This window comes from Psammomys obesus, unplaced genomic scaffold (genome assembly GCF_907164565.1).
Source record: "Psammomys obesus unplaced genomic scaffold, mPsaObe1.curated_primary_1811, whole genome shotgun sequence".
Lineage (NCBI taxonomy): Eukaryota > Metazoa > Chordata > Mammalia > Rodentia > Muridae > Psammomys > Psammomys obesus.
In genome coordinates this window covers 6,157,780-6,182,319 of record NW_026596039.1, presented here as the reverse complement: position 1 = coordinate 6,182,319, position 24,540 = coordinate 6,157,780, and the positions used below count along the sequence as shown (strand labels likewise).

At 39.2% G+C, this 24,540-nt stretch overlaps 1 protein-coding gene across 2 annotated transcripts in view; it reads left to right on the top strand.

The window, feature by feature from the left end:
* Cbl (Cbl proto-oncogene) overlaps positions 1 to 24,540 on the top strand; it is an 87,285-nt gene that overhangs the window by 11,180 nt on the left and 51,565 nt on the right. Inside the window, exon 2 of one of the 2 annotated variants that reach the window (XM_055621800.1) lies at positions 16,062 to 16,309. In XM_055621800.1, the coding sequence (XP_055477775.1) occupies positions 16,062 to 16,309 (248 nt within the window). Of the gene's footprint in view, positions 1 to 16,061; positions 16,344 to 24,540 lie in introns of those variants that run through there. The other variant, XM_055621801.1, reaches the window with a different exon arrangement.

Genomic DNA, 24,540 nt, shown 5'->3' with positions numbered 1-24,540 from the left:
ACACACACACACACACACACACACACACACACACACACACACACACATTCGGGCATTGTGGCTCTTGCCTTTAATCCAAAGAGGCAGAGACAAGTGGATCTCTGAGTTCGGAGTCTCTCTGGTCTACATAGTGAGTTCTAGGACAGTTAGAGCCGTATAGAGAGATCCTGTGTCCAAAAAAAGTGTATCAATACACACACACACACACACACATATATATATACACACACATGTGTGTACATCCTTGTAGTGTGTGTGCCATACTGACCTCCAGAATTTTCATCAGCAGTTTTTATCTGAATGAATGTAATAGTTGATGGTTAGTTACTTTAGGTGAAAACTATGGTGATACCTCTTTGCAGTCACAGTTTATCAAATGGAGACTCATACCCAAGTGCTGGGGAGTTGAAGATAGTTCAGTACTCACATTTAATATCTGTGATGTGTTTTAAGTATAGCGAGGGCCCTGGGGACTTGAGCCAGACCACTGCTTAATCCCTGAGGAGACAAAAGGGTTGGGAATGAAACTTCTTTAGTGCCCTAATCTGAAGTTGCATTGTGATGACATGCAAAAGTTTTCTGTTATTTAATCTCTCATTTTTGTTAGCACTTGGTTTGAAAGTTACACTGATTAATTCTGGACAGTTATATTTTTCTCTTTAAAAATAGAGTATATATAAAAATTTAATCATACAGTGTGGTTAAGTTGTCAGAACATGTCATTTTATATTGAATGTATTTTTTTTCAGTTGATGTGATAAATGAAAGTAATCAGATTGGTAATGAGTTTTGAGTGGCATTATATTTGTAATGTGATATTGGGTAGCATTTGTTAAGGATAATGTAATTGTAATTCAAGAGCCTGAATAGAGTTTTGATAAAACAATATTGGAGAATAGTAGTTAGAAAAAAGTCTTTTTCTTTTGGGCCCTAAATTATTTATCGATAGTAGGTTTCTTTGAAAAGTATAGATTTCAGATTTGTTTCTGGAAAACAGTCATCAGTTGTTTTTTCTTTAAACGCTCCCCTGTGATCCAGGCGTTGGCACATGCCTTTAATAACCCAGCACTCAGGGAGGTAGAAGCAGGCAGATCTCTGTGAGTTTGAGGTCAGCCTGGTCTACAGAGTGAGTTCCAGGACAGCCAAGGCTACACAAAGAAATCTTATCTTCAAAACAAAACAAAACAACCTCTTCCACCTGACCCCCGAAAAAAAAAGCTTCCCTGTACATTTTCACATTTGTAAAACTGTTAGACCTCCTCCTGTTGGTCGGTTGGGTTTTGAGATAGGTCCATAGACACTGATCCTCTTTCTGCCTCCCTAGTGCTGGAGTTACAGGTAGTGCTCCATCATGCTAAGCTTGAACTTTTATCAATAGAAGTTTCTGTGGGAATTATATTTTTGTAAAAATACTTATTTTTCTTTACTTGTATGTATGTATGTATGTATGTATGTATGTATGTATGTATGTATGTATATATGAGTGTAGGTGACCCTGAGAGCCAGAGGCATGGGATTTCCCTGCAGCTGAAGTTACTGTTCGTTGTGAGCCACTGGACATGGGTATTGGGAACTGAACTCCTGTCTTTTAAAGAACAGTAAGCACTCTTCTCCATTGGGCCATCTCCCTAGCCCTTTTTTTTTTTTTTTTCAATTGAGACAGAGTCTCTTGTAACTGAGGTGGCCTTGAAATCTTGATTTTCCTGTCTTTACCTCCCCAAGTGCAGGGATTACAGGCCAAGTGGGTGTTAACATAGGCAAGTCTAGATAACATTGATATTTTAAGAGACTTCAGAATGCTTACATTTACAGACAAAAATTGAAGTTCAGAAAGATGAGTAATTGCCCATGCTCATGTATATGTACTGAATGTCTAAAGCCAGCAGACTGGACCCCAGACCCTGGGATTCTGACCTTTCTACTGTGCTTCCTGTGCTCATGAGTAAGATTGATTGTTTCAAGGCTGTAATAAAGCTTTACAGTCTGTTTATGCACATTTCTACTTAACATTTGTTTTTGTTATAGAGCAGTTTGTTCCTTTATAAAATGTGTGTGTGTGTGTGTGTGTGTGTGTGTGTGTGTGTGTGTGTACTGTTTGTGGGTGCATGTGGAGGTCAGGACAGCTTTTGGGAGTTGGGTTTGGCTTTCCTCCCTATTGAGGCAGTCTTTCTCACTTCTGCTGCTCTGTGAACTCCAGAACAGCTGGCCCAGGAGCCTTGGGCAGTTCTGTCTCCACCTCCCATCTTGGGATGAGCATGAGGATTACAGATGTGCAGCACTGGTTCTGGCTTTTCATGTTGTTCCAGGGAGAGAACCCAGGTTGTCACCTGTGTGGCTAGCAATTTTACCTGCTGAGTCACCTATCTGGCACTGCAATTTTTATTCCTTTTATAGAAAAACTTGAAAATGAAAAAATGTGGAGGAGGGGTTCAGGTGGGATTGGGAGGGGAGGAGGGAGGGATCTACAGGGGGGATATAAAGCGAGCAAACTGCAACAAATAAATAAATAAATAAATAGATAGATAGATAGATAGATAGATAAATAAATAGATAGATAAATAAATAGATAGATAAATAAATAAATAAATGTGTCTAAATAAATGTGTCATTGGGAGCTGAGGTTCAATGGTGAAGTGCTTTGCTCACAAACATGAGGACCAGAATTTGAGCTCCTGCACCCATGGAGGGAGCCAGGCACTGTGGTGCTTGTAATTCCAGTGCTGGGGTGGAGAGATAGGAAGATCCCTGAAACTCATTGCCAACCAGCCTAGTCTACTTGTCTCTGGGACCCAGACCAGTGAGAGAATCTAAGGTTGTCCTAGTCTCCATATGTGTATACACGAAGATCATGCATAAATTTAAAAAGTGCTGTTAGGTACAGGTTGAAGTCTATGGAGGAAAAATCATTTATTTAAAAATTATTTTGTGTAAGTATGGTGACACAGAATATTTTCAGAGTATTTATTGAGTGCTACACTTTTGTTCTGAAAACCAGAGACACAGCTAAGAGGACAAGTAAGAGCTCTTGTTGGTAGAAAGCAGGCTTGGATATACCTTTTTTGCTTAGTTAGAAATGCAGATTCTTGACTGGTGGAAACATTCTGTATTTAGAGAGTAGAAGTGGACCTAGACACTGTTCATTTTGGTTTTTCACTTTGTAAAGTACCAGTTTTGTGTGTATATATGTATATATGAGGGCATACACAAGCTGTGGTATACATGTGTTGGTCAGGTGGTACTTTCTCTTCTTCCATCATGTGGTTTCCAGAAATTAAACCAAGGCTTGTCAGGCTTGGAGGAAAATTTTTGTATTTTTTTCCCCATCTGAGCCATCTTGCTGCCCCCCAAATGTGGCAGTTTTTAAGCATGTCTTTACTTCTTTTTATTGTGATCATAGCAGGCCTCAGTGTTTTTTGTCTATTGACTATTGAGGCTTGGCAGAAGCAAAGAGAGAAGTGAAGCCAATGAGAAACTATTATGAATGGAACATGTGGCAGCTGTACAAGGACATTGTTGGTTTCTCAGAGCTAAGCACGTGTCTATGACATTGTTCTGAGGGACTCTGTAAATATATAGCTAGAAATAAACACAAGACAGCCACTTTTGAAGGATGTAAAAAATATAATTTTCCAAATAGAGGATAAGACTAAGCAGAACATTTTTTAATCTTAACAGTTTTTTGTTTGTTTTATTTTATTTTTAAAAAGATAGTACCTTGCTGTATATTCTTGGCTCACTTGGTACTCACTGTGAGCCCAAGCTGACTTTAAACTCATCCCGCCTGCCTCAGCCTCCCAGTTTCTGGGTTTACAGGAATATGCCGCCAATACCCAGAGCTTTGAGGAAAATCAAAGTTATTTTTCTTTCTGAAAAATTTTTATAAATAATTGTTGTTGGGCTTTTTGTTTGTTTGTTTGCTTGTTTGTTTATTTGAGAGAAGATCTCTCTATGTCTCCTGACTGTCCTGGAACCTGGCTGGCCTTAGACTCATAGAGATCTGCCTGCCTTTGCCTGCTGCTATTAAAGGCATGGGCCACCATGCTAATCTTGGTAAATGAGTTTTAAAGTTCAACAGTGTGCATTTGTGCCTAGGAGATTAACTGGCTACCAGTGTAAAATTCTCTAAGTCATAAGGCTTTAATGTGTATTCACTATTCACTTAAATTATTCACAGAGGGCCTTTTTGGAACTCCTTTAAAAGTTACAGATGCTTAGGTCATTTTCTTTCCTTAGAGAGTATGCTAACATTAGGAGTCCACCTACCACTGTATTTTCTTTATGGTCAGTGTTAATGTTCCGTAGCTGAAAACTTAGAGTTTAGTGGAATGCTGATTTCCCTTGTTGGTGCAGTGATTCATCTCAAAAATATTTTGGAAAAAGCAGACATTTAATCTTTAAACCATTTTATAAGGTCATATTTTAACAAAGTACAAATAGCATTTGTGAGAAGTGTATTGTATGGGGCTGGAGAGATGGTTTGTTGGTTAAAAAGCACTTGCTAATTTTGCAGAGGACTTGAGTTTGGTTCCCAGCACCCACATGGTGGCTTACGACAGACTAATTGCAGTTTCAGTGGTTCCAGCAGTCCTTTCCAGCTTTCCTAGGCAATGGATGCATGCAGTACCATGTATATTCATGTAAACAAAGCACTCAGACATAAAAGAATCTTTTTTTTTTTTTAAGGTGTGTTGTATAGGTTTGAAAATGAACGTTGTTTTGGAAGCCAAGTATGGTGACTCAGTCTTATAAAAATCCCTGTACTTGAGAGTCTGAGGCAGGAGGATTGCTACAGGTTTGAGTTCAAACTGGGCTACAGAGTGAGACCCAAACTCTAAAAACAAAACAAAACAAAACAAAACCCAAACAAATAACCCTTAAACAAACAAATAAAATTCCAAAAAATTTAGAGATTTTTTGTGCTGAAGTATAAAGCTGTCTATTTTCAGTTCATTGTCAAAAAATATATTGTATATTGTAGGCTGGGTATTCTATGTAATTCCAGAGAAATTTTAGTTCAATTTAAAAAATTTTTGTCATTAATGAACATGTATCTTCCCCTACCTTGGAGATATTAGGCACATACTACATTTTAACTTCAACTTTAATAAGAAATATGCTAATTAATACTTTTTAGAAAAATTTTGTGTATGTGTATTTTTGTTTTGTCTTGGGACAGGATCTATAACCTAAGCTGGCTTTGAACTCCTGATCGTTTTAAGCCTAAGTTTTTGAAGGTGTGTGCCACCTCATTCCTCTGACTTCTTGAGTCACTAGAACTGCAGGTTTGTGCCATTGCTCCTAGTTACCATGAATGTCTTCCTCCCAGTTCTGCAGGTGAGATTTTATGGAAACGGGTAAGGGGACTATGTACATGGGATGCCTACTTACTTCATTGCCTGTTGGGAGTGCCTTTCACCCACATTTTATAAGATAGGTTTTATCTCTTTATAGGTAGGATATATGACTGGTTGATAAAATCTTATCAAATATTAAAATGATTTAGTCCTTTTAAATGTTAATTAAAAACCTAAATATAGCCTTTGTCATATCTCCTAAGCAGTTCCCTGACTGGTCCATAAATCTCTTAATTGCACTTGGTGCCTTGGTGGCTGTACTTTAGTCTAATTGACCTTTGTACATCCTTCATAGTCATCAGGTAAGTCCTAACCCATTGGTACCTTAGGACTGTTGAGGTAGCAGTCTTGTTGGTTATTCTGCTGATTCTACAGATTGGACTCTTTGCTGTGATTTCAGCAGTGTAAATCCCACCTCATAGAAACCTGTCTTCCGCTTTAAATCAGTCACCCAGCACTTTGTTATATTACCAGACTTTGCAGAGACTCCAGTAATTCCTTTGACCCTGCCCTCCCTTTTGTCTGATAACCTCTTTCAGATTCAGGGACCTTTTTACACTTCATTTCCCATAGTATGATATGTATGTTGAGAAAAATTGAAACCATCAGGCATAGTTTAACTGCCTCTATATCTACACATTTGTTGCTGTCTAAGCTCATTCTGGTCCCCTTTCTTCCAGTTTTAGGAGGTGTCTGTTTAGATGGTATGGTCCATCTGATCTGCTTTTCATGTTTCATTTCCTATTGTTTTACCAGAAACTTATCCCTGTCTTTCTTTGTTCTCAGTGTGAAATATGTACAGCTTTCTCTAAAAGAAAAACCTGGCCTGGGATGTGGCTCAGTTGGTAGTGCTTGTCTAGTGTGTATAAGATCCAGGTTCTATCCCCAACACCACCTAAGAAAGCAAACAGGGAATGGTGTCACATGCCTTTGATTGGGGCTAGTCTGGGATGAGGACCCTGTCTTAATAAAAAGTCTTCAATCACAAGGCTTTTGTGGTCTTTATTGAATCCTTTTCTTTTTTTCTTTTTAATATTTTTTTATTTAACTTTATTTTATGTGCATTAGTGTGAAGGTATCAGATCCCTTGGAATTACAGGCAGTTGTGAGCTGCCATGTGGGTGCTGGGACTTGAACCCAGGTCCTTTGGAAGAACAGGCAGTACTCTCAACCACTGAGCCATCTCTCCAGCCCCCAAATCCTTTTCTTTAATTGGCTTATAAAAATAATACATATTTGTGGCATGTGCTAAGTTCCCAGTTGCTTAATGTCAGTCTCCCCGCTATTTGAGATGCACTATATTTAGGGTGCTAGTATTCAACAGTTTTTATTATTTTAAGGTATATTCTGAGTTGTAGCATCAAACTTATGAGGAGGTTTTGGAATGTAACACAAGTTGGGAATCATTTGTTTTATTAATATACAGTTTTAACTATTGAGCTTAGAATATAGTGGTGTTGTGAAAGGAGCCCTTCTTCTTGGTTAAGTTCTGTTTTTTAATAATTTATAGAATGAGCAATTCCTAAAGTAACATTAAAATATTTATGCATTGAATATTTTTGATGATTTAGCTTATCTTTATTTGCTAGTCTTATACAGGGCTATTTTCTAAGAGTATACCAGAAATGATCTGCTAAGAATAAAATGCATAGTTCTAAAGCCTATGTGTTGCCTTTTTACTTGAAGAGTCCATGATGGTTGGCTATTAAATTGGAATTTTGCAGGCTGGAGAGGTGGCTCAGAGGTTAAGAGCACTGGTTGCTCTTCCAAAGGTCCTGAGTTCAATTTCCAGCAACCATTAATAAATAAAAAATCTTCCAAAAAAAAAAAAAAAAAAAACCAAACAGGAATTTTGCAGTTTTGTTTATTTTTGTTTTAGGGAGTCAGGGTCTTCACATAGCCCAGGTTGGCATGGAACTACTTGTTTCTGTCTCTGAGTATAGGCATTATTTTGAGAGTATTATAGTATGTGACAATCACACATGGCAACTGGGATCTAGTTTAAGGAAACATGTCTAAGCATTTGTATCACATTGATACTTGTGTTCATGAAGAATTAAAAACAATAGAATTCAAGTAAGGAGGATAGTTAGCTAAGATATATTTATTGAATTAAGAATTTAGACATCACAAAAGAGTTGTAACATGCTTTTGGGGACGCAAGAAGGTCTGTCTACAAGTTTCTTGTCAGTAGTCTTAAGCTATGCCCTAGTCTAGTGCTCTCTTTTCTTCACTTCTCTCTTCATCCCTATCTTTCCCTCTTTCCCTTCTTGAGACAGTCTCATGTATCCCAGACTGGCCTTGATCTCTTGATCCACCTTCCTCTACTTCCTGAATACTGTGCCTCTGCACTTATCTAATGTAATACTTATTTTATTTAAAGTTTTCTTTTTACAGTTTTATGATTTTGACACTCAGTGGTTAGTTCTCTGTACTGATTGTAGCTTTTGTTTGTTTGTTTTTATTTTTGTTGTTGTTTTAGTGCTAACAGGGATGTAGGCTAACCAGGTATATGGATCTTTTTGGGTGAATCTTTGTCTTTATGTTTTCTGGACAGCCACATTTGAAGACAATATGGAACATCATCATTCCTTCTGGTCCTTTGTGGAGCCTGGTATCTTTGTGCATATCTGAAGTCCCCATCTCCTTCATTACTGGCTTTTTTTTTTTTTTTTTTCTTTTTTGAACTATGCCTTATAGTCCAGGCAGGGCTTGAGCTTGAAACAAGCTTGCAACAGACTTCAGTGCTCTGTGATTATAGACATAGGCCACCATATTTAGCTAAACTAGCCTGTTTCTAACCAAAGACACTGACAGTTAGCAAAGTTAGAAGATACAGATTATTTATCTAGGCCAGTAGTTCTCAACTTGTGGGTCATGACCTCTTTGGGGTACATAGATATCTTGCATATTAGTAACTTATATTACAATTCATAACAGTATCAAAATTACAGTTATGAGGTAGCAATGAAATTATTTTATGGTTGGGATCATCATAACATGAAGAACTGTATTAAAGGGTCGCAGCATTAAGAAGGTCGAGAACCACTGCTTTATGCAGTGAGATATTTTGAGGTCATGTTCTGAAAGATGAATCAAGCTTTCAGAACTGAGTCTGATGTTGAGGAAGACAAAACATAGGAAAGGGCTCTGGGAAACATTGGATGGGTTCCCTATAGTAGTTGGTTTTTCCTCTTTTCCCCATAGCTCCCTGGAAATAATGACTCAGGAAACTCAAGATCATTATTTTACAAATACCTAGGCCATATAGCTAGACTCTTCTTTCACTAGCTTATAACTTAAAATAACATATTTATACTAATTTATATTCTGCCATGTGGCTGTCTACCTATGCGCAGGTACCATGTGTCCATCCTTTTCACATCTTGCTGGCTGAAGCTCATGTCCATCCTCTTCACATCTAGCTGGCTGAATCTTGTGTGCTTGTCTCTATCTCAAAATCCTTTCTGCTTGCCGGACATTCCATCTCCTACTTCCTGCCTAAGCTAAACACCATCAGATTTATTGACAGGTGCTACATCCATACAATACACAAGATATTCCTTATACAGCTCCCAAAAGGCCTGAATTTTAAGAATAAGAACAAAACAGAAGTAGATCAGTTTATATATGGAAGAAAACCCAGCCTTTAATCTCTTGTTTTCCACTGGATTAATAATCTGGGATTCCTAATGTTGGTATTATGGCTGCCTGCTAGAAGTAGGAGTAATCCCTTTTGAATACCAGTATCAACAGTCAAGTGGTTTATAATTTATACAGCGACCAGAATTTAATGGAAAACAAAAACAAAAACAACTTAGATGGCCAGATGTAACTGAAAACCAATAGGAGATGGAGACTGTAGAAACATAAAGGATAGACAGGTATGGTGGCTCACGCCTTAATCCCAGCACTCGGGAGGCAGAAGCAGGTGGATCTCTGTGACTTCGAGGCCATTCTGGTCTACAGAGGAAGTCCAGGACAGCTAGGGCTACACGGTGAAACCTTGTCTCAAAAAACAAAAACAAAAGAAACACAGGGTATAGAAATTTTCAAGGACTTAAAATATACCTGTTATTCATGTGTTAGAAAAATTAAAAACTAAGTTGGCAGGTTTTGTGTGTGTGTATACCTAAGCCTTGTATGTACTAGACAAGTGCTCCAACACTGAACTATGTCCTCAGCACTAAATTGAAAACTTTTTATAAGAGTCATGAAATGATAAAGAATTTTAGAACTGAAGACAGAGAAACTAAATATTAAGTGTCAGTAGGTACTTACTGGCCAAATGGCTTAGTATCAGTACAGGCACTTGCTGCCAAGCCTGATGACTGGAGTTCCAGAGTCCCTGAGACTCATGTGATGGAGAGACCCCAATCTTGAAAGTTGTCCTCTGATCTCTGCTGTACACATGCTATGACATGAATATGCCCCTCAATCACTAATGTAATAGGGAATTTCAAGTCAGTGGGTGGATTTAGGAACATACATTAGGCTGAAGAAAGACATCGAATATAGAATGTAAGTCAGAGGAAAACTCTACACCAAGGTGTTGACAAAAAGATGGGATGCTGTTGTTAAGTATACAGAATTCAAGTTTTAGAAGAGTTCTGAGAAGAATAAGCAGAAAAAAGTTTTTAACAAGAAGTTGTCTGAGAAGTCTCCAAACTAATAAAAACCATGAAACTACAAATTAAGGAAACTTTATCATCATGAAGCAGAAAAAATACAAAGCAAACACTAGCCGTTACATTATAATGTAACACTGCTGAAAGCTGTTGTGAATGCTATTTCATTCCTAGGGGAACATGCACAAACATCTTATTCCACATAGGAAACTGACAGAACGTGGTAAACCAATGAGTTGGTTGGCGTGTGTTTAATTTTATGCATATGAGTGTTTTGCATGTCTGTCTGTACACCACTTGTATGTTTGTTGCCTACGGAGGCTGAAGAGAGCACTCACTAGAACTGGACCCACAGACGATTGTGAGCTGTGGTGTGGGTGCTGGGGGTCTAAAGGAAGATTCTCCAGAAGAGCAACCAGTGCTCTCAACCATTGAGACGTCTCTTCAGCCCCAGATCAGTAAATGTTATTGGGGCCACTTACAGGAGTGTGGGTGAAGGTTTGCTTACAGAAGCAGAAATGACTCAAAGACAGCTGAATCAGCAAAGCCCACTCCTTCATAGGTGCCAGCCCACAAAATCTGTAAACCTGTTGAGGCAGCTCAACAACTGAAGAATGTTTTTTCTAGGTAGCTCAGTTAGTTGGTCTCTGCCTCTTCTAATTTATCTGAGTGTTTCTTGGCAGTCATTACTGTTTATACATGCTGGGGAGGGAGGGAACCTAGTAAATCTGGTCAGTTTCAGAGACTTCCTGAAGTCTTTGAGTTTACTTCTTGCACTTAATACCTTTTTTTTTTTTTTTAATTGAGGTGGTAACTCAGGAAGGCCTAAAGTGAGATATTTCTGTCTCTGCCCTGGGGTTACTGAGATTGCAGTCTGGTCAGTGCTGTTCATTTTAAATGGCAATTAAAGATGTTTTAAAATTACTTATAAAGTACTTGTGAGTTTTGATTGGGTCTTACTTATTTATTATTTAAAACAACAGCAAAACACACACAGAAAAACAAGGCCTTACCATGTAACTCTGGCTGGCCTGGAACTCACAGAAATTTGCCTACCTCTGCTGGAATTTAAAGTGTGCACCACCATGCCTAACCATCTATAATTCAGTTTACTGGATTAATATTTTTAACATTGTTTATATACTTAATATTGTTTTTAATGTTTATAAATTCTCTTTTTCTTTTCATGGACAGTTACATACCATCTATAAAATACAGGTTTTTGTTGGTTTTTTTTTTTGTTTGTTTGTTTGTTTTGAGTCAGGGTTTCACTGTGTAGTTCTGACTGTCCTGGAACTTGTTCTGTAGTCCAGGCTGGCCTCCAACTCAGATCCATTTGCCTCTGCCTCCTGAGTTTTGGGATTAAAGGAGTGTGCCACCACCGCCGGCTTACATTTGTTTTTCATTCTTTTTTTTTTTTTCTGTTTTTTTTTCATTCTTACTTTTGAAAATTTAAAATTTAGGTTGGAGAGATGATTCAGTGGTCAAGAAGACTTGTTCTTGCAGAGGACCGGGGTTCAGTTCCCAGCACTCATATGGTGGCTCACAACCTGTACCTCCAGTTGCAGAGGATCTGATGTCTTCTTCTAAACTGGACACACACACACACACACACACACACTGGACACACACACGTAACTAAAAATATGAGTAAAAAATTACAAAAGATGGCCATCTAAACTATATCACTTAAGCCACTGTAGAGTATGCCTGTAATACTAGCAGTTGGGAGTCTGAGACAGGAGGGAGGATCATGAATGAGTTCAAGGGTAGCCTCAGCTATACAATAAGACTTCATCTCAGTAAGAATAATAGCAGCAGAGGGCTGGAGGGATGGCTCAGCAATTGAGAACACTGGCTGCTCTTCCAGAGGGCCTGGGTTCAAATCCCAGCACCAATATGAAAACTCACAACTGTATATAACTTTAGTTCCAGGGGTATACATACAAAGGTGGTTAAAAACGGTAATAGAAGGGAAAAAAAATAGGGCTGGCAAGATGGCTCAGCAGGTAAAGTATTTGCTGGTCAAGCTGACTTTGGGAGTTTGATCCCTAGAATTCACAGTGGGAGGAGAGAACTAACTCCCCCAAATTGTCCTGGCCACATGTACATTAAAGCACATATGCACCTACATTCACATTATATACATACAACAACAATAAAAACTTTTTAATTTTTAAGATTTATTTATCTTATGTGTGTTTTGCTTGTTTGTATGTATGTGCCCCACATGTGTGCTTGTTGTCTGCAGAGGTTAGAAGAGCAGCATGTACACTAAGCCATTGCTTGAGCCTTTTTTTTTTTTTTTTTTTCTATTTTCTGTTTTTGAGACAGTCTCACCATGTAGCCCTGGCTGTCCTGGAACTTGTTCTGCAGACCAGGCTGCCCTCGAACTCAGAGATCCACCTTCCTCTGCCTCTTGAGTGCTGGGATCAAAGGCATGCACCACCACCTGGCTCTTTAGCCATTAAAAAAAGTTTTAATGTATAGTGTGTGTGTGTGTGTGTGTGTACATTAGGTACTTTTCTGTTGCTTTGATAAAACACCATGACCAAAGGCAACTTAAAGAAGAGAGGGTTTATTTTCACTTATGGTTCCAGAGGGATGTGAGTTCATCATGGAGGTGTGGCATCAAGTGGCAGACATGGCTGCAGAAACAGATGTAAAGCAGAGAGACCAAACTGGAAGTAGGGCAAAATTATACTCTCAAAGTATACCCCAGCAATGTATTTCTCTAGCCAACCTGCACCTCCTAAACCTCCCCAGACAACACCACCAACTGGGGACTCTATGTGTTCAAATACCTGGGTCAGGGGAGGGCAGTTCTCATTCAAACCACCACTGATTGTGTGTGGGTGTAGGCGTGCACATGCCACACTGCCTGTGTGTGAAGGTTAGAGGACAGCTTGCTGGAATTGGTTCTCCTTCCGTGTGTGTTCTAGGGATGGAACTTAAGCAAGAGGCATTACCTTCAGAATAGTCTGGTTAGTGCTGGATGGCCATTCTTTGGATATTAATATGATTATACACACACAGGCATATTTTGTATATTTTCTTTTTGGTTAGTTGTTTTCAGTTAGCATGTGTTTTGTTATGACATTTTCATTGTGTGTTTTTTTTTTCTTGTTTAGACCAATTTTGAGAGAGGCATTCATGATGCACTTAGTACAGTGCATTCTCATTGAGAACTAGTATCTATTGTAGTAAATATACCATAATTTACGTGTTTGTCTTTCTGCTATATGTTGATGGACATGGTCCATTTTCATAATAATCTTTTTCTGCACTTTTTTTTTTTTTTTTTTTTGAGACAGGGTTTTTCAGTGTAACAGAGCCATGGCTGTCCTGAACTTACTTTGTAGACTAGGCTGGCCTCAAACTTACAGAGATCCGCCTGCCTCTGCCTCCCAAGTACTGGGATGAAAGGCGTGCACTGCCATACCTGGTGCATGTTCTTACACATATATCCCAGTATGCTTTTCTAGTCATGGAACTTTGGGTTCATAGTGTACATTAAAAACATTTTTCTTTTCTTTTCTTTTCCTTTCCTTTCCTTTCCTTTTCTTTCTTTCTCTCTTTCTTTTTTTTTCTTTTTTTCTCTCTCTCTCTTTCTTTTTTTGAGACAGGGTTTCTCCCTGGCTGTCCTAGAACTTACTGTGTAGACCAGGCTGGCCTGGAACTCACAGAGATAGATGGGCCTGTCTCTGTCTCCTGGGTGATGGGATTAAAGTGTAGCAACGTGCTGAGTTTATAGTATGCTGATTTTTAATCTGACAGTATTGCTGACCTGTTTCCAAGTTGGTTGTGTCAGTTTAGGTTGTTCTAGGCGGTATTTGAATTTGCCTTTCGCTCCATTTGTTTGCCGTTGGTTGGCATGGCTAGTTATTTGATTGTGATTTTAGGGTTTTCAGTCTAGAATGGGCACCGTCTTGTGTCTTTTATTATTGATAAAATAATAAAGATCTTTTGTAAGGATCGGTTTTAAGTCTTGACAACTTGTATATTAGATTATCTTTTTTACTGACTTATAGGTGTTGTTTATGTATCTTTCATATATTTGTTTGGATATATACTGAGTACGTATGTGCTGCAGGTAGCTTCTAACTTACTAATGATGTTACTGTTTAAATGCTGTCTTTCTTTTGTTTTTAACTTTTGTTTTAGATAAGGTCTTCCTATAGAGCCCAGGCTGGCTGCTGTGAGCTCATGATCTTCCAGTGCCCCAAGTACTGGAATCACAGACCTGTACCAACACACCACAGTTTTTCTATGATACCTTGTTAAACAAGTTATTTCTTTTTCTTTGCCTCTCCACGCAGTTGAAGTAGTAGAATTTAAATAATATTTTCCTTTATGGTTTGTTGTTTTCACCATTCTTTTTTAAGGAAAGCTTTTCTTTATCATTAAGTTACGCAGTTGTTTTCATGTGCTAGACCTTCCTTCCACATTTAGTAACTCATTATGGATGCTCAGTTATTCTAACAATTTCTTGAGTATTGACACTTCTTGAGACAAATGCATAATCTGTGTCTCTGTGGTCTGTTTCTGGACTCTTTGTCTAGCAGTGTCTTTTCCAGACAGAGGATTCTTAGTCTAGATTTAAGTGCTGAGTAAGACCTCAAACCAGAAGCAGCAGGGGCTGGTGATTCCCAGCACCCATATGTTGGCCGTAACTCCAGTTCTAGTGGACCTCGCTTCCTCTTCTGGCCTCTGTGGGCACCAGTCACACACATTGTGCACAGACACACATGCAGGCATTCACCCATGTACATAAAATGAAAAAACAAAAAAACAAAAAAACAAAAACAACCGAGCAAAACCTAGTTTAAAAAGAGACCTACTTTAATAAGGGAACTCAGAAAATTTGAAAGTAAAAGATGGGGAAAAGAAGCAAATTCTGAGAATTCTGAATTTACTGATAAAAGACGACAGATATATAATGTAAGGAGAAACGAGAGCAGTTTCATTTTCTTGGGAAGAACTAGGTGTCTCAGTTTACTTTCGGGCATTGCTAGGCACAGGGCCTTTATGCTATTCTTCCTTAGTGGCTTTTAAAACTCAAGCCTGTGGACCACACCAGAGATTTGCCTTCCAGGATGGCCATAGCCTTTCTATCTGTCCCTGGACCCCTGGAAATTTTCTTCTTTCTTTTTTTCTCTCCCCTCCCTTCCTTTTCCCTTCCTTCCTTTTTTAAGACAGTCTTTGACTATATAGCCTTGTTGGGCTTAGAACTCTGAGTAGATGAAGCTGGACTTGAACTCAGAAAATCCATCCATCTTTGCCTCCCAATTTCTGGGATTAAAGGCATACACTACCATGCCTGGCTGGAATTTTTTTTTATTGAGGTGTAAGTAATTTGCTGTGTTTTTTCTTCCTCTTCCTCCTCCTCTCCCTCTTGTTCCTTTTTCTTTGACAGGATCTTGCTGTGTAGACTGTGCTGGCCTCAGACTCACAGAGATTCACCTGCCTCCCTAGTACTGAGATTAAAGGTATATGCCACCACACCCAGCCTACTATATATTTTTTTCATCTGTCGTATTTTCAGACATTTGTGGGAGACTCCATCCCCACCCTTTGTCCCTGGTTGTATTGTCTGTACTATTAGTCTTTCAGAGTCCTCTGTTGCCTCAGGTGCTGGGATGAACCCACAGTATGTGTATGGTAGGCAAGTGCTAAGCCCCCAGCCCTCTCACAGAGTTTGAAGAGCACCCCTCAGGATTAGAGAGATGGCTCGGGGGTTAAGAGCACCTACTGCTCTTACAGAAGACCTAAGTTTGGTTCCAGCAAGGTGGCTCACAACTGCCTATTACTCCAGTTCCTGACCTCTTGTGGATTCTGTGGGCTCCTGCACTCACAGGCACATGCTCCAACATACATATAACTTAAGTAATTCAGGAAACCACTTGTCTTTGTAGGAAGACTACTAGTCCTATGCCTAATGATTGCCTATGGCATTGGGTTATAGATAATTTCTTATCCTTATGTATCTTTCATATTTGTGCAAACAGCACGAGTTTCATAGCTCATAAGTTGTCCTTAAGATCCTCTGAGTAATATGCTTCTTTTTCTTTTGTTGCAGGTGGTGCGGTTGTGTCAAAACCCAAAGCTGGCCCTCAAAAACAGCCCGCCTTATATCTTAGACCTGCTGCCTGACACCTACCAGCACCTTCGCACTGTCTTGTCAAGATATGAGGGGAAGATGGAGACACTTGGAGAAAACGAGTATTTCAGGGTATTCATGGAGAATTTGATGAAGAAAACTAAGCAGACTATAAGTCTTTTCAAGGAGGGGAAAGAAAGAATGTATGAGGAGAATTCTCAGCCTAGGTAATGGAGACATACTACACAAATATTAACTCAGGTCTGTGACTGCCAGAATGATAATGCTAGAATTAGTTGAGTTGCTATGAATTTTGTTTTAATGGGAGTAGAAAGCTCACATTTGATATAAAATGTCTTGGTAGACATCTGGCCATTATTGGGTCAGATAGACTTATCTGTGAAAGAAAGAGTGATTTACACTTATGAAAAAGGCTGCAGGCAGTAGACCTTGGAATCCCTAAAGATAACAAGTTTGTGGGTAGATGAGAATTTGAAAGAGGTTAAGCTGAGGTTGGGAGAAAAGATGAGATCTTAGCAGAAGCCGCAACAGCTTGATAAATCACAAGGGTCAGATAAGGGAAAAAAGCTAGTGCTTAATTCCTTTTTGTTCTTAATTTTTAAAAATGCATGTGTGCGTGTGCACACAGGCATGTGTAAGGGTTCTCTCCCTTCACCATGTTGATTTTGGTTATTGGACTCACACCATCAGACTTGGCAGCAAACATCTTTACCTGATGAACCATTCCTTCAGCCTCTGTTTTTTTGTTTTGTTTTAATAAAGAAAATTGAACTGACATTTTCTTTATGTGTAAGAATAATTTTTAACTAGAATAACTAAAGGCACATGCACAGTGCCTGTCCTCCTCTGGTGTTGGGGATAGACCGAGGGCCTCATGCTTGCTAGGCAGCTGCCTATCATCAAATGTAATTAGTAGCTGTTGTAAATTCCTGCCAGAAAAGAACGTAACTAGCTGTGGGTTCTCTCCAGTTGGAAACAAATATTAACTTACCTGGAACAGATAATATAAATTCTAGTCATTCTTTTCCTCCTAAATGCTGAGGATTAAAGCCAGGCCTGTGAGTACTAGGCAAGTACTGTACAGCTGGGCTATATTCCCACATCTCCACCTGGAATGATTTATTTCTCTTCTCCCTACCCTGGTTATTTTGAGCCAGGGTCTCACTGTGTTTCTGAGGCTAGCCTGAAATTCTTCCCTTATAGCCCAGGCTAGTCTGAAACTCATGATCTTTTTGTCTCCGTCTTCTGAGTTATTGGGATTGCACCATGTTTTGCTGGAGTAAATTTTTTTTTTCCAGTTTTGGATGGACTCATAGTGTACTCCAGGGTGGCATATATGTATCCTGGGCTGGTTTTGGAAATGTGTACTTTAAAAGAGTTTGTCCTGGTTTCCTTTCTACTGCTGCTCTCCTGGCTCAGTCTCTCAAGTGCTGGATGCAGTAACTTCTTCCTGAGGAGTACCGACTTGATTAGAAGCAGCACTTAGGAAAGGCGTCAGTTGCTGTGCTGTGCTGTCCCTTAGGAACCTCAGTCCAGGTGTCCTTGTACTCTCTTGCTCTTTTGGCTTTGTTGGCTTAGATTTTGGCAATTCTAGATTAATTTTTTCCATATCATTTTACCTTTACTGTAGCAAATTACTCAGATATAATGTAGATGGTCTTTTCTTTTTAGAAACGTTTCTAGTGAACAAATTCAGTCTATCTTACTTTTGGTTTACATGCAGATTTATTCCTACTAAATGTTTAGGTTTCTTTGGAATTGTTAGAATAAAATCTTAAGGGCAGGGGAGATGGCTCAGTGGGTAAAATCTTCAGTGCTTGCTGGGCACTGTGGTGCACACATTTAATCCCAGCACTCAGAAGATAGAGGTAGGTGGATCTCTGTGAGTTTGAGGTCAGCCTGGGCTACAGAGTGAGTTCCAGGACAGCCAGGACTACACAGAGAAACCCTGTCTCAAAAAACAAACAAAAACTTCAGTGTTGGAGAGTAGTAGAAGTAGAGAGAACCCAGGGGCCTTCAGCAAGGCTAGTTTAAAGGTGGTGGGCTCCAGGTTCAGTGACAGACCCTGTCCACACACATACACACACGCACAAACACGAACACGTGTGTTCGCGCACACAAACACACACAGACACATGGAAGTGATTAGGTCCAAACACACATGTGTATAATATGCATACATATACATGAGACTTTAAGTCATAGAGCACTGTCATAGCATGCACAATACCTGGGTTCAAGCTCTACTTAATCATTTGATATTTGTTTCTTTTTTCAGTACTAGTGATTAAAGTATTGTAGTTTGCTTTAAAAATCAACTTGTTATTAAGTAGCAAAACTTGAAATGTATTTACCAGTTATTATAAGCTAGACTCTGTCTAATTTTAGGAGATGAGAAGGTACATTTATGTTGAAATATGTAATGTGTCAAGGATTATATATATGTGTACACACACAACGCAGTTTTTCCTGTTGGATGGCATCAGAGATGAACAGAAAATGTGAGTCTGAGCTAGATTTCGAATGATGAGTAGGAATAGTCAAGGCCAGTGGTTCTCAACCTGTGGGTCATGCACGACCTCTTAGGGGTGTTGAATGACCCTTTTCATAGGGATAACATATCAGATAGCCTACATATCAGATATTTACATTATGATTCGTAGGGCAATATTACAGTTATAAAATAGCAATGAGGAGGACTTTGCAGCCAGTCCTGAAGATACCTGATAAAACAGGGTCAGATGAAGGGGGAGGAGGTCCCCCCTAATCAGTGGACTTGGAAAGGGGCAGGGAGGAGATGAGGGAGGGAGGGTGAGATTGGGAGGGAATGAGGGAGCGGGGATATAGCTGGGATACAGAGTTAATAAAATGTAACTAATAATAAAAATAAAAAAATAGCAGTGAAAATAATTTTATGGTTGGGAGGTCACCACAATATGAGGAACTGTATTACAGGGTCATGGTTGCAGCATTAGGAAAGCAGAGAAGTCAGCCTTTAACACACTAGCAAGAACCTGTGGACTGTATGTTTAAAGAATGTGGGAAGTCTGGTTTGGCTAGAATTACAGGGTTAGATGAGGGGAAGTACAGGTTGGAGTCAATGTTTAAGGACTGGTTTTGACTCTAGACTGTCTCTTACATATAATCAGTTGTCTAGAACAGTTTCTATCTTTTTTTTTTTTTTTAAGAGCATTACTTGTTTTTCATATATATGTATTTTGGGGGTATTGTCTCTGAGGTGGGCTTTTGCTGTATTATTTAGGCTGCTCCAAATTCTGGGTTCAAGTGGTCCTTCTGTTTCCCCTCCCTGAGGAACTGAAAATATAAGCATGCTACTGTTGCCACCTAAGTACATTTAAAATTTTTTAAAATACATTTGTTTTTTTTTTTTTTAAAGGTTTACTTATTATTTATACAACATTCTGCATTCACACCAGATCTTACTATAGACGGTTTTGAGCCACCATGTAGTTGCTGGGAATTGAACTCAGGACCTTTGGAAGAACAGTGAGTGTTCTTAACCTCTGAGCCATCTCTCTAGCCCCATTTGTTTTTATGTGTATGTACAGATACACATACAAGCACGGGTGGTGTAGTGTGTTTCTGTGTGTAGGTTGAAGTATATTTTGCTGAGTTGGTTCGTTCTTTCTACCATGTGGGTTCCAGGATCAAATTCAAGTCATCAGGCTAGGCAGCAAGCCATGAAGCTTCGTAGTAAGTGTCTTTATACACTGTGACATCTTGTCAGCCCTAAGAGCGTTTATATAATGAAATGGAAACTGCATTCTTTTCTTCTTAGAGCATACTGAACAGTGCTTGGTGTTTGCTTTCTTTAATGATTGTCTTAGGGTTTCATTGGCTGTGAAGAGACACTCTGACCATGGCAACTCTTATAAAGGACAACATTTAATTGGGCTGGCTTACAGTGTCAGAGGTTTAGTTCATTATCATTGTGGCGGAAAGCATGGCAGCATGCAGGCCGACTTGGTGCTGGAGAAGTAGCTGAGAGTTGTACATCCAGATCGGCAGGTTGGATGCGAAAGTCACACTAGGCCTGGCTTGAGCATTTGAGATCTCAGAGCCCACCCCCTAGTGACACACTTCCTTCAGCAAAGCCACAGCTACTCCAACAAGGCCACACCTCCTAATAGTGCTATTCCCTATGGACCCATGGGGGCCGTTTTTCTTTCAAATCACCACAATGACTGAGAGCCATTATAAAACACTAGCTAAGTAGATAAACTCTGATGCCAGTCAGTTTTAATCTTTTCTTAGCCTTTTTTTTTTTTTTCAAGCTATGTGATTTTCATTTCCTTATCTAGACAGTGAAATAATAGTGCTATCATTGTGGGTTTTGGAGAAGGGTCTCTTGTATGCCAGGCAGACCTTAAACTCACCATATAGTGGAGAGTGACCTTGAACTTCTCTGATCCTTCTGTCTGCCTCTTGTGTTCTGGGGTCATAGGCACACACTAACACACCAAGTTTATGTGGTGCTGGGGATCTAGCCAAGGGCTTTGTGCAATCTGGGCAAGTTCTACCAAGTCGCTGACCTAGACTGTTTACACAGTGGCCTCAGCATCCTACACTCTCCCAGTAGTGGGATAAGGTTCTTACTTCTGACCAGCACTTGTTACTTTAGCCATTCTGCAGGGTGTAAAGTAGTATCTAGAGGTTTTAAAATACATTTTTCTAGTGAATAATCTTTTCATGTGCCTCTGTATCTTCCTTGAAGAAATACTTATTAAAATTCTTTGTTTTTTTTAATTTAAATTTTGCTTTGCTTTTATTTATGTATATATTCTCATTGTGTGGTACCCTGAGGGAGTTGGGTCCTCCAAAGCTGGAGTTACAGGCAGTTGTGAGCCATCTTGATGTGACTGACCAAACTCAGGTCCTTTGGAGGAACAGGAAGTACCTTAACAAAGGAGCTGTCTCTCCAGCTCCCTGTTCTTTTGTTATTTGGTTTTTGATACATCCTTAGAATTGAATATGTAGCTGAGGATGACCTGGAATTCTTGATTTCCTGCCTCTGCCTCCCAAGTCGTACAGTCAGAGGCATGAACCAAATAGAAAAGATGTTACTGTCTTTTTGTTGTTCGTTTGCTTGTTTTGAGATGGGGTTTCCTGTGTAGACCAGGCTGACCTGAATGCTGGGATTAAAAGTGAGCCACCACATGCCTGACCACAGTTCTAACACCTTCTGCTCATTTTAAAATTGTTTTTCTTTCCCTATTGAATTGTAAAAGTTTTTTGTATAGGCTGGCTACTAAACTAGTATCATATCATATGTGCTGGAAAAATGATTTGTAAGTTTTTGCTCCCATTCTGTATGTCTTTTCACTTTAATAATAGCTTCTGAAACAAAAGATTTAAGCTTTGGTGAAGTCTATAGTACTTTGTACCTATAAGAAGCCAAGCAAGTATAGTGGTCTATTATCCCAGCATTCTGGAAGCTGTAACAGGCTTGACTGTGAATTCAAGGCCAAACTGGACTGCATGGTGAATTCTAGGACAGCCTGGGCTATAGAGTGAGACCCTGTCTCCAAACTCCTTTCCCTTCTTATTGCCTAATTTAAGCTCATAAAGATAATGGCTCTGTTTTGTTGTTGTTGTTTTTCTTAAAAGTTTTAGTTCTTGTGTTTAGGTCTCTCTCTTTTTTTTTTAAGATTTACTTATTATTTATACAACATTCTGCCTGCACACCAGATCTTACTATAGATGATTATGAGCCACCACGTGGTTGCTGGGAATTGAACTCAGGACCTTTGGAAGAACAGTGAGTGTTCTTAACCTTTGAGCCATCTCTCCAACCTGTGTTTCGGTCTTTGATTATGAGTTCACTTATTTATTGTAGTCTTTGTTTAATGAAGTAAAGGTCCAGGTCCAGATTCATTCCTTGGCATATACATATCCTTCTGTCAAAGTACCGTTTGTTAAAAAGACTGTCCTTTAATTATTTGTTCTTATCAGAAGTAAGTTGACCAGCTTTTAGTCCCAGCACTCAGGAAGGCAGAGGCAGGCAGATCTCTGTGAGTTTGAGGCCAGCCTGGTCTATAGAATGAGTTCCAGGATAGCCAGAGCTACACATAGAAACTCTGTCTCAAGACACCAAAAATAAAATAAATTGACCATAATGTAAGGGTTTATGTCTAGATTTTGAATTCCATTAGTAACTCACAAACCTGTCCTGATGGTGGTGTTATACTAGTTAGTAGAATTTTGAAATCATCAAATGTTAGTTGGGGCTGTAAAGATGACTTAGCAGTTAGGCCCTGCAGTTAGAGCCCATGTTGCTTTTCCAAAGGACCAGTTAGGTTCCTAACACCCATGTTGGGTAACTCACAAGTACCTCTAACTCCAGATCCAGGGTATCTGACATCCTTTCTGGGTTTTGGACAATGTACTTACATGTATAAACACATACATATACACATAGTTGAAATTTTTAAGCCAGTAATTTGAAATGTAAATTCCCATTAACAGAATAGACAGGGAGAGAAAGGAAGAATATTCAGTCAAATATCATGGATTTCATCTATAATCTACGATCAGGTTGCCAGTTTCTTTGAAAAGAATATATAGAAATCTGGTTGGTGTTGTGTTTAATGTGTAGTTCAGTTTTTTAAGTTTTTGGAATTAAGTTTTGGAACTTTTTTAAGTTCTTGGAATTCATCAACATGGGCCTTCTTTGCTTTTATCTCTTTCCTTTCTCCAGTGATGTTTTGTAGTTTTCATTGTGCACATCATTTTCTTTTTTTAAGCCTGGATAGTCCCAGGCAGTCTCCCATCTAACTCTTAACAGTTGTGTGCATCTTTTAAACCTTGGTTCAGTCAACTGCTTGACTCTAGCATCAAAGTGAAATTGATGTTTACTTACACATGATTCTTGTGCTCTGTCACTTTGTTATTCGGTGGGCTCCTTGAGCTTTCTTAGAGCTTTGTTATTCGGTGGGCTCCTTGAGCTTTCTCAGAAAAAGAGATCATGCTATTTACTAACAGATACTTTTACATGGATTTCCATCCTGGATGTGTTGGTTTTTTTCTTGCCTACTTCTGCTGGCAGTGTTTATGTCAACTGAAGGTGTGTTGAGTAAACATGGCAAGAGTACATCCTTGTTCCCGGGGTTAGGAGGCAACTTTGTAATTTCTCACAGGTTAAGAATGGAGCTGGATTCTTAGAGATGCCTTTTCTTGGGTTGAGAAAATTTTCCCTGCTCTGGTTTGTTGAGTTTATTTGGCTTGTTTTTGTTTTTGTCTTAACTCTTATGGGTTTTACAGACTTGTGCTTCATCCTAATGTGATTCTCTTTCAGGCATAGGAGAGTTTTAGTTAAATGAAATGCAGTAAAAGAATCTTGATCAAAGACTAGTTTGAATAGCTTACACCAAAGTAGAGGTTTATCTCCTTGTAGAGTCTCAGAAAGGTGTAAGCCTCAGGTACAGCTAACTGCAGGACTGAAATTTTGCCAGGGCCCATTTCTCAGCCATTAGCTCTCCTTGTGTGACTTCCACCCCCTCAATGCACATTAGATACACATTGCAGAAAACTGGCTTTCTCTTTTTTAGAAACTGTTGCTAGAGCATGAGGCTGACTCTCAGTTGTGTGGTTTGCTTCACCAGTTTTGGGTTCTTAGTAGAGAAGTGTTCACTCGGGGTACTTCTGGCAGCACCCTTAGTTATGGTTTTGACTTTGGTGAAGTATGGAGTAATTGATTATGCCTGAGTAAAAGGAGAAGGGGAAAAGGAAAAGGGGATAGTTATAGAGTATAACTGAGTTTATTAAATTATTCTACTTTTTATGTTATCAAAACTTTGCTTATCTTATAATTTGGAAAAATTCAGACCTAACTGAAAGCTCGTCTGCTAAGTACTTGGTAGAAGATTAAGGGAGCTCTGAGTGCTTTGTGTAGCACTGCTCAGGAACAAGATGAAGTAGGGAGTAGCATAAAGACCCTTCCCTCAAGAAGCTTATTGATTTTGGTTCTCTCTTTTCTTAATAGCTTGCAAAGCAAACTTTTTTTTTTTTTAAACAGGGTCTCACTATATAGGTCTTAGCTGGCCTGGATGGAACTCAGAGATCTGCCAAGTCTCTGCCTCCTGGATTAAAGGAGTGTGCCACCACACCTGGCTCAAAGCATATTCCTTATTCTACTCTTGACATTTTTCTCCAGAGGAATTAGTGGTATTTCACAAACTGGACAGTGTTTGGACATTTATTTCTGCTAGTGCCCTTCAGAACATGTGCTAAATGCTACTGATAGATAATGAACTATAGTTATCTCTGTGTGTAAGTGTGATTTCTAGTTATATTGGGAACATTTTTCTTGCATTTTGAAAAAAAATGAGAACATGTGCCTGTGTCCGTCCGTCCTTCCCCTTCCTTCCTTCCTTCCTTCCTTCCTTCCTTCCTTCCTTCCTTCCTTCCTTCCTTCCTT